Raw genomic sequence first — 10,830 nt, 5'->3', positions numbered from 1 at the left:
CGAAGACCATACTGTGGACCTCTATTGAGTGTCAATGTAATTTTCGTTTCTTTCAGAGGTCCCTCGGTTTTAGGGGTTTGGATGTAAAAATTCCATATCAATAAACGTCCTACCCTTTTCTCTAAAAAAACAAGGCCCATCATTGTGCGATCAGGGCGCACACATGCCCGGCACGCGCCCGATCAGTTCAGCCGGCCCGGCGCTGCACCACCCCCACCCCACCCTGCCGCCGCGCAGTGCAGTTCGCCAGTTCAGATCACCGCAGGCGCGGCAGCTGCCGCGGCTCTGGCTTTCTGATCGCCTTTTTGTTCTTTCCTATCTATGAAAGAAAAATAAATAAAGGTGAACGGAGGAGATCGCACGCGCCATCATCAGTTCATCAGCCGTGGCTGGCTTTTTGGCCGGAGCCTTGTCTTGGCGGCTCGGATTTTGTTTTTTCTTTCAGCAGCCAAGTAAGCGCCTGGTGTGGTGTGTGGTCACGCCAACAACCGCTTTCCAGTTTCTAGCCCTTCCAAACTCGTTTTTTCTTTTTAGCCCGTTCGGACGACGGCGAGGCGAGTGAGCCAAGCACGACATGAGGGCGCGACCGTGGTCCCAAGTTCGGTTGCCGAGGTGCAGGGCCCGGCCGCCGTCACGGCCGATCCCTGGCCTCTTGTGCATCATCATTCGGACGGTACCTCCCCCAAACCGATTACCCCACAAGGATGACACGCAACGGAACAGGGATCTCCATGCATCACACTTTCATCATCGTCCCCAGGACGAAAAGCTGCAGGAAGTCCCTTTCATCCGTTTCAACCTTTCATCATACTTTCTATTCACCGGTAAAAGAGCACCAATCAGCCACACACACCATCATTTGCACAGCACCGGAACAAAGGAAAAAAAAAGCAGACTAAAAATTACGGCGGGCCGACAATGACAACGGAATTTAGATGTAAAAGCCGCCTCATAATCCTTCCCTAGAGGCACCTCACAATCCACCTCATCATTGGGGTAAAATGCAGACCAACTGCATATCCAGGGAAGTATAACCGTCTCCGAACCAAACACTGGGCAATCCACCTACCACCACTACATGTGTTTTTTTTTTCAGAATTTTTTTTTCTCGAACAGAAACTAGGCGTTCCCTACCACAACGCAGCTTGCCCAGACAGCCCTAATTGAACCCAAGACATACCAAGAACTAAACAGAACGGAATGTGCACGGGAGGCAGCTAATTACAAAATCTGGGAGAAGATGGTGACGAGCATTTTTTCCGAAGTCAATTGATCTCCAGCTGCCTGATGGCCGCCTCCGCCACTGCTTGAGCCTCAGCCTCATGCTCAGCCTCCGCCTTGCTGCCGTCGCCTTCAGCAGCCTTTGATTGCCTTGTCGGGGTAATGTCCGATGATGTGGTGCATTCCGCAGCGGTGGCATTGCCAGCAGCAGAACATAGAGCTTCACTGGTAACTACTGCTGAAGCATCCTTGGCTTGAGCAGGAGCCTCGATCTTAACCGAAGGCTTAATTGCCGGAATTGGAGCAGCCAGTGATTCCTTCGGTTTCGGTGCTTGGGTTTGCACATCTTTCATCTGAATTGGGATTGCAGGAGAAAGTGATCCCACAAGGGGCTGGCGAAGTGCATCCTTTACCCGAACTGGAATCACAGGAGACACCGATCCCTTCATTGGTCGGTATTGTACATCCTTTACCTGAACAGGGATCACAGGCGAAACAGGTTCCCTCCTCGATTGCTGCTGCACATCCTTCAGCTGAACAGACATCACAGGCTTCGGACCCTGAACTGGACCTGAGGGTCCAAACATTGGGGATGCAGGCCTGATGCGAACTGGAGATGCCATCCGCATAGGTGGCGGGTGGCTCATGAGAGGAGGAAGCTGCTGCTGCTGCTGCTGCTGCATGCGTGCAGCAGGAGGTGGGAGAGGTGGAGCAGAGAACACAGGAACGGCAGTCCTGATTGTGACTGAAGGAGCCATGCTATGGCAAGGCATACGGTAGTGCCCAACTGGCACATAGGGGGCTGCCTCTGCCACTGGAAATCTTGACTTCAGATTAAGGCTTTCCATGGTCCGTGCAGCTGTTTGAGACGCTCCATCAGTAGATGCTGGTGACTCTGGTCTGCATCTTGAATTTAATTTAGGGCGGAATAGAGGGAGGATCTTCGAGTAGCTGGACTGGGAAGGTTGGCCAAAAGAAGGCTTCCTCTCTGGCTGCCTAGGAAACTTCTTGGGGAATGGCGAAGCATGGGGATAATTGGCCATTGCCATCTTCTCCTTCAAGCGATAATTGAGAAGGGCTCGAGCAATCCTGATCTGCTCTTGCTCATCATTATTTTCCGGTTCATTGGATGAATTCGCTTCATCACGTACCACTGTTGCAGAAAGATGAATAGTGTGAGAAGGTGCCCATGTACAAATAGAGAATTACACTAAAAAATGTTTGCAGATCATGTTACTTCTAGTGAGGGGTTTCCTTGGGACCAAACAGAAATGTATAATCTACAAGATATACTTGGTCCAATTCCACTAGCAAAGTAAGTTAAACCAAATAACCTACTGCTAAGCTTTTTCCACTAACATGACTTCCAAGTATGAAATGAAGACAAGCTACGTCATCAAGCTATCCTTGACGAAAGGGGCTCCAAATGAATGAGAAGTAGCACTTCTAGAGATAAGGTCACCCATCTTACACATAAAACACAGAACTACAAAGATTTGATCACTTGCCTTGATAAATATAAGTAGTAGAAAATTAGCTCAAAGTTTGTCATGATAAGTTACTAAAAGCTAGGGAATATTATGGCCCAAGGCTCATATAACAATATTTGCATTGCACCAAGTGAAAATTGAGTCAAATGGTCAATATCCATATCTTGACCTAAAAATATCTTTCCAAGCCACAGAGAGACCATCTTTAATGAGGTCGCAATACTTCTCTCTTTCTCAAGGTTATTGCAGATGCAGATAAATATGAATAAGCAATAGAACAACAGCAATATGATAAGTAATACTCACGTTGTTTCAGTGCAGACCATGCCGCTGAAGCCGCATTTTTCTCAGCCTGTTTCTTATTCTTAGCAGGATCACCTGTAAATGTGATACCAGCGAGCTCTACTGTGCATGTGAAAACCAGCAAGTGGCCAAGGCCAGATCGCTCTGTTGTATATGAAGGCAACGGCGCTCCAACTCTCTGAGCTACTTCCTGTAGAAGGTTCTTATAAACCCCTGTTTCATCCTGTTTAACAGAAATTTAGCACCATCAGCAAGTGATTGAAATTTATACTGTAAATCAAGAATAGAAACTGAGAGTGCAATATACTACTTACAAGGTTAAAGAATAATCACAGAAAAATATTAAAGCCCAACAGACAGATAATAGAGAACTTTATGACAGGAGAGATAGTTAGTTAAACAGCCTTTATTATTGGTCTTGATTGGAATAGAAGTAATCAAATAAAAAAAAGGCCTCCAGAATCCCAAGGTAAGATGACTTACAGATCAAGACACTGATAGTCAGATAATACTTCGACAGCAAGGATTATGATTCAAATGAGGCTCAAGTGAGAAGTGGTAGTTGAGCTGTCCACTAACTGACTAGAAAGAGGCAATGAATACAAAGGGGCATATAACTAATGCACTAAGCCAAACCGCAGAACATGAGTCAAACTCTAATATTACAGAAGCAGATCATGGATATAAGATGGGCAATAAAAAAGGAGCTTTCTTGCAGATCAGTTCTGAAAATACTAACACAAAACGTATAAAACAATAATACCACCAGCACCTGAAGGACAGGAGGTAGTTGACAACGAGAGAAGTCAATACAAACAAGTAGTGAGAGACTACACATACACTACAAGATAACATCTACGGACCTTCAGAGAATTTTTCACAAGAAAGCATGAATGGCGCCGTTCGGCTGGGCTGGAGCCGCTGGGCTGGAGGTGCTGGGGCCCAGCCGCAGCCGCATGCTTTACAGCCAGTCCAGTGCCAGCCCCATCCCCAGCCACGATCAGCCCAGCAAACCGAACACGCTGAATGTTATGTTATAATGCTCATGACCGGATATATTTCAAGTCCAGGAGTATGAGCTCCATGCTAGTAAGTATTTACCACCAGATACCAAACCATAGATGCCTAGGAAGTTTTGCCGTTTTCTTTGTTTAGCTTTCAGTTGATCTAGAAGAATTTAATACTGTTCAATGAAAACATCCAGTGAAACAGCAATCCTGCAACAAGGTCAATCACTGTCTGTGATAGTCCAGACACCAATTTTGAAACCTCCAAGACAGTCAGCTATGAGGATCGTTGAACATGCCTAACATTTGACTGACCCAATGTTCAAAGTTATTGTAGCAACCACTCTACTTACAGGTAACATGAATCGTCCAAATACATATTGACCCGTATGCAAATCACATGAATATTTGTCTGAGATAGTAACCTTACTTGGAGACCAATCTGAACCATCATGGCGCAGGAACATGTCACTCCGAGCTACCAGATTTTAATTGATACAATCAAAGTAAGAAAATAACCCAATAAGAACCCATACAGAAGCAGAACCCCTCTGCCATCCAATTCCAGATCAGCCTTTTTAAAAAAGGCTGGCCAAAAAGTGTCATCTGGGCACAATCTAAACTCCCCAAATTCCACAGAGCAATCTCTGTGCAGAACGCAGACCGACAAGAACACCCACCACTCAACATGGCGGCCACCGCACTCGGCCCGCACCAAGATCTCTGCCTAAAAGGCAGGGAGCAAAGCGACGTCCCCGCACTAGCACCAGCCGCTACACCCACATTGCCCCGTACATCCACAGATCAATTCGGAGCCAGCCAAACCCAGTCGTTGGGTAGCAAACAAAGCACTAGGGAGGCGCACTGGTAGCAAAGCCGGTTCCCAGCAGTGGCAGCACCCCATGGCTGACCTGATCTGACCGGACCGCATCGGCAAAAGACACACGCACCGGCGCAACAACGCCACCACCACCCCTTCTTCCCTCGTGGTGGGCTTGCTCGTGAGGGGGCCTGCCTGCCACTAAACCATCCTGGGCCCACCGGCATTGACCTGCGATGCCCCCGGTTAGGTGCGGGCGGTCTCCAATTCAATTCCCCCCACCCACTCCCTCGCCCTCGCCCTCGCCATTAATACCGGCCACTATAAAGACCGAAACCAAATCCCACCCCCACCGTTTCACACTGACGCTTCCACGAGCTCGCCAATTCCGTTCCGTTCCCGCTCAAAAAAAATTCCGTTCCGTTCAAAGCCCCGTGTGGACGTGTACCTCGTCGGCGTACCCTGCATTGCAACTGGGCTTTCGAGTCAAGTGTACGCGGCAACTTTTTAATTCCGGCCCCCATCAATGCGCTCATTAATGAACAGGTTTGGCTAATCGGGGTTTAGCAGTTAATGGCCCGAAGACTTTCGCGGTCTACCACCAATAACGGTGCAGGCACGGACGGAACCCTAGGGGTAATTCCTAACGGACGGACCACCAATAACTATCTGAAGCACCGTCGACGTCACGGCGCGAGAGCACATCTAACGAGGAATTAAAGTAAGTGGAGGGTTAATGGCCGGTGCGGGGTTCGAACAAATTTTAAGAGGGTAATCGGTTTAAGAGGCTTGATTGCGATTAGTACATCCATCGAGTAGAGTGGGAACTAAGCTCTGTTCATTAACTAATCCGAGCCCATTTAATAACAAAATAAGATTACAGTGGTAAGAGTGCTCCGACATAACAGTATTTTTGTTTAAAAAACAGGGGAAGATTTTTTTTAACCACGAGCTTGAGAAAAAAATTAACCGAACTCGAGTACTACAACCTTTTTCTCTCGGAATCGAAGGAATCCCCCTTTTTACAAAAAGAAAAAAAGGCACCTGGAATTTTTGACGCGAAAAGAGTTGCAGCTTTCCGTACCAATTATCCGCGCAATTCATACCGCTCACGAGCCCCAATCCCAAATCAAACAGATTCTCGAAGCAACCACATCACAGCTCCGTCACTCTTTCGTAAAAAAAAAAACTAGAATCAGATCAAACTACAAAATAACGATTCAAAGGGACCGGCTGATGTTGCGAAAATCTCTCAAAAATCGCCAACATTTTGCTGAAATTACATAAAATACATGCTGCTGAGCCCGAACCTGAGGTACGAACTCCGCAGTCAAACGCCACGCCCTTTTTCCCCAGGAGCAGCCGCAAACGACTCAGCCTAGCTACGGAATCGCCGACGCAAATTTTGTAACAAATTGCAGGAGCAAAATGCTTTGAACGGTCTACGAGCGATCGACGAAAAGTCGAGAAGAAACCCCAGCAGATCCCCCAAATTCCACCCCGGGAGGCGCTCGAAACACGAAGGACAACCGCGACAAGTACGCCCAAAAATAACAGAAGAGGAGAAACGGTTCGTACAGAAGCGAGGGGCAGAGGGCGGCGGCGGAGGAGGAGAGGGGGGGCGAGGGGGCGCGGGCGGGCGGCTTACCAGGATGCGGGCGGCGAGCGAGTAGGACGGGCCGCGCTGCGCAAGCGCCGCGAGCGCGACCTCCGCGGCGGCGTGCTCCGCCTGGCGGAGCGTGGTGAAGAACCCGGGGCTCTCGAACTGCTCCCCGTTGAAGTTCACCGCCGCCTTGAACCGCGGCGCATGGTCCGGCCCCTCCCGCAGGCACGTGTACGCCGGGAGGTTGAAGCAGCTCCGCTGCGCCAGCTCCTGCAGCTGGTTCTTGTACATGGCCGCCGACCTCCGCCCCGAGCCCCACCGCTCCACCGAGTGCCGGCCGCCGTGACCGGAGACGGCGACCCAGGGAGATCTACGAGAAGAAGAGGTGAAGGGGGGGGGGGGGGGGGGGGGGGGGGCGAAGAGTGAAGTGGTGCGGGTGGAACGGGAGGGGGAGGCTGTTTATATTTTTTTTTTCAGGAATTCATATTTAGGAGTATCTGCGGTTACTGCTTACTAGCCGATGCATGACAGCTGGGGCCCTGGTGTCAGACACCCTCCTTTGCACTCTTGTTTTTTTTTTTCTCTGAGTTACTCAAGTCTGTCTGTGTTCACTGCAGATTCCTTCCGCGTGGAATATGGTACAGACACTTTCGCAATTCATGGCTTGAGATGGTTCTTTTGCGAAGTTTATTTTGGGAGAAAATTGCTTAAACTTTGGAACATATTTTTAAACTTCGAAATAGCATCTAGTAATTTGACATGGTTTGATTTGGGCCATTCATTGAGGGTGTGTTTAGTTGGTGAAAAAGTTTGGATTTAGGTACTGTAGTATATTTCGTTGTTGTTTGATAATTATTTTCTAATTATAGATTAATTAATGTCGTTAGATTCATTTCGTGGGAATCAGTTGTGTAATTAGTTATTTCTTTTAACTATATTTAATGCTTCAAGTATGTGTCTAAAAAATCGATCTGACGGATACTGTAGAAAAAAATTTGGAAACTAAACGAGTCCTGACGCCCGTTGGCTGCTGCGAGTGGGCCTCGGCAGTTAGCTACCAGGCATGCACTTAAGTTGTTGATTGATTACGTCCAAATATCGGGTTACCTGACCTGGCCACCCCGTGGCATGGAGCGAATATGATGCTCAATGGGAGCACAGGGGTAGGTCTCATCAGCTATTTAGACCGAAAAGTAAACTGGTTTTTTATCTGTCGGCCTACTTGCTTGGCCAATGCCCCATGTGTGTGTGAATCACTCGTAAATGTAAAACCCACTGGCAGTACGACAACGAAGAAAACTCGTATGCCAATGCCCCTTGTGGACGCAGTTGAGGCAGAGCAAGGTATATTGCGGAGCATATGAGCGAGTATACCATAGCTTGGCCTGGGAGCCAAAGCATATAGCATGGGAGCTTAACGAATGGCAGTTGAGGCAAAGCTCAATTGCTAGCTAGATAAATAATAACCGGGACCAAAGCATAGTAACCAGGCAAATATAATCGCTCTGTTCAGCTGGCTTGTCAGCCAGCCGGCCAGCAGTGCATTTCTCTCATACCAAATCAGCATTAGTCACCAGCCAACAAGTATTACTTTTCTCTAACAACAAATCAGCATCAGCTACCAGCCGCAGCCCTACTTTATTAATAAAGAACTATCCCAACTTTCTAGTGCTGTAACTACCAGCCACAGCCCTACTTTATTAATTAGGGACTATCCCAACTTTCTAATGCCGTATTTTTTTACCATGAACTTCAGCAACAATTTCTACAACTAAGCCCATACTTCTATTATGATACATAGGGACCACCTCTCACATATACCCTTTCCATTATTTCCTCCTCATCTCTCTCCCTCCTCCCCATTGCAACCGACCCGCACTGCCCAAGAACCACGACCACCACGCCCTCCTCCGGAACCAGAGGTTGTAAGCATCTAGGCCCTCAAGGTATGTTTCGGTGATTAATGACAACCATTATTGTGACTAATGAGTTTGTGCAGCTTAATAGATCATTATCGCTCATTTGGTCATATGTCAAAAGAGGCCCCTCAATTTCATTATTCAAAAAGGCGATCTCGGTATTCAACTCAATTATATGTCAAGACTAAGGATCTTTCTAGTCCTAAGTGTCATAAGGTTGAGAAGGACACTTAGGTTAGTATAGGTTTTATAGTTTTGTAGTGATCGCACTATTAAGAGGGGTTAAGGCCAAGTAACTTGTGCATGAACATGATCAATCAAAAATGGATGCACACTATGGTCACTCAGGTTTTCAGAAGTTCAAATAAGTGGTTCTCAACTTATATCTCAAGAATATTTGGATTTCATTCAAGACTCAAATCAGAAAAGGCAAAATCAGGAAAAAGTCTAAACACCGGTTTAACCGACGACTCCAATTTTCTATACGTCGGTTAAACGAAGTCAGCAGAGTCTGGACAAGTCAATACACCGGTTAAACCGACGCGTTTGAATTGAACGTCGGTGCATTAGTCCAGAGTTGGTTTTTCCAGGGTGTTTCAAGGTTCTATACACCGGTTAAACCGACGATGTTTGAATTAAGACGTCGGTGCAATTGACCAGTGAGATGGTTTTTCCAGGAATTTCTAAAGTTGTACTAAACCGATGATGGTTTTGAGTTAACGTCGGTGCAGTTGTCCAGAGACTTGGTTTTTCAGTTGATCAGATGACAACTACACTCACCGGTTAAACCGATAATACGTCGGTTAATCTGCCCAAGTTGTAACGGCTAGTTTTCAGAAGGGGCAGTTTACATTCATCGGTTAAACCGACGCTGACTATTGGAGGTACGTCGGATTAACCGGCGCTACACAGTTTTCTGGCAGCTTTTCTCCAACGGCTCTATTCGTGTGAGCTGCCTATATACCCCTCCAATGGGTCATTTTGCCACTCTTGACACCAGGCAACATCCAAACACTCATACTATAGTCAAGAGCCACCTTGAGCTTCATCTTTAACATACTTGTTCATCCAATCAATCAAGAAGCAAGATTAAGGACTTGAGTAGAGAGAAGCTTGTGTGCATCCATTCTTGGTGATCGGTTCTTGCTCAAGTGAAGGCCCTAGCTTGTTACTCTTGGTGATTGGCATCACCTAGGCGATCTTGGTGATCGAGGTGTTTCTCGCGGAGCTTGCCAAGGATTGTGGGAGCCCGGAGAAGAAGATTGTACGTGGCTTGATCTCCACCACGCCGGGATGGTGAACGGAGACTCTTAATGAGCGCCCTCGTCTTGGTGACTTGGGAGGTGACAAGACTCTTTGTGAGTGTCACAACGTGGATTAGGGGTGTGTGCCAACACATCGATACCACGGGAAAAAAATCCGGTCGTCTCTTGTCCACTCTCTTTATTCAAGCATTTTCTTTCATGCAATTTATTCATGTGCTTGACTTAGAGATCATAACTTAGCTCTACCTTGCTAGGTTTTACTTCTCGTTAACTCTTTCTTAGCTTGTGTAGGTAGTTTAGTTATCCGGTTGGTGAATTGGTGCCTTACTAGCATTGCATAGGTTAAGGTTGCTTTATTGTGTTTTAGAATTTGAAAAAGGCCCAATTCACCCCCCTCTTGGTCCATCGATCCTTACAGAGGTCCCGCCACCCGCGCTGCCCGTGGAGTCGTTGGATGGCCCGCACGTCCCGGGGGCTGCTCGTGGACTGCCCGCGTTCTCCTCTCCTTCCCGAGCTAGAGTCGTGCCATGGCCTCCATGAACTGCAGCAGCAAGTTATCAGCATGCCGAGCATGCTCAGGCAGTCCAGGCGGCACGCGGGCGCTTCCTCCGCGGAGCTCTCGCACGGAGGCGTTGCCGACCTGGCCCACGATAGAGACGCAGATAAGGACAGGCGGCACTGCCGGTCCTGTCCCCCCAGAGGTGGCGCAGAGCAGCAGTGAGGCGCCGTCGATGCCATCCCCCGGCGGCGGTGTCATGGGGCAGCAGGGGGCGACGCCGGTCCCGTCTATCCCTCGGTGGTGGCACGAAAATAGCAGGCGGGATGGAGGCGGAGTGCGTACGGCGCGGGAGGAGGAGTAGGGGCCTCCCTACAGACCTGTGGGAGAAGGGGCTCGAGTGGGGGAGATAGGGGCCTCCCTAGAGTAAGGACTCGGGTAGGGGGTCTGCTGGAGTGAGTTTTTTTCGCTCTCAGACCTACTTTAAAAGTAGAGATGTGAGTAGAGGGCTTATTGGAGATACTCTTAGAGCACCAAGGGTGCATGATAGTTTGGGACCAGAGTACAGTTAGAGCCCTCTTGGTAGCACTCTGCGCGGTCTGCTCTGAGAGCGAAGCCACAGTTGGAGCAGACGGAACTTTTTTTTAGGGTCTATTGGACAGGGCTCCAGCTCCAGCTCCATTGGCGGCTCCTGCTGGAGCCCAAC

The 10,830-nt window shown here is 48.3% G+C and overlaps 1 protein-coding gene across 1 annotated transcript; it reads right to left on the bottom strand.

Annotated features, from left to right (window-relative positions):
• Positions 1 to 880: 880 nt before the first annotated feature.
• On the bottom strand, positions 881 to 6,853 carry LOC120689328 (double-stranded RNA-binding protein 6-like). The gene is made up of 3 exons (XM_039971622.1): positions 6,490 to 6,853; positions 3,018 to 3,237; positions 881 to 2,374 (listed from the first exon to the last, which is right to left on the bottom strand). Exons 1-3 carry the CDS (start codon positions 6,733 to 6,735, stop codon positions 1,266 to 1,268), a joined length of 1,575 nt encoding a protein of 524 aa, XP_039827556.1. The 5' UTR covers positions 6,736 to 6,853; the 3' UTR covers positions 881 to 1,265.
• Between the last annotated feature and the right edge of the window lie 3,977 nt (positions 6,854 to 10,830).

The sequence above is a fragment of the Panicum virgatum genome, chromosome 9N, assembly GCF_016808335.1.
Source record: "Panicum virgatum strain AP13 chromosome 9N, P.virgatum_v5, whole genome shotgun sequence".
Lineage (NCBI taxonomy): Eukaryota > Viridiplantae > Streptophyta > Magnoliopsida > Poales > Poaceae > Panicum > Panicum virgatum.
This window is presented reverse-complemented; position numbering and strand designations above follow the sequence as displayed.

Excerpts from the sequence above, each read along its gene's own strand:
- LOC120689328 (XM_039971622.1), bottom strand. The coding sequence starts at position 6,735 with ATGTACAAGAACCAGCTGCAGGAGCTGGCGCAGCGGAGCTGCTTCAAC. Across the intron at positions 3,238-6,489 it reads CGCTCGCCGCCCGCATCCTG|GATGAAACAGGGGTTTATAA; the intron begins GTAAGCCGCCCG and ends TCTGTTAAACAG. Across the intron at positions 2,375-3,017 it reads ATGGTCTGCACTGAAACAAC|TGGTACGTGATGAAGCGAAT; the intron begins GTGAGTATTACT and ends TTTCTGCAACAG.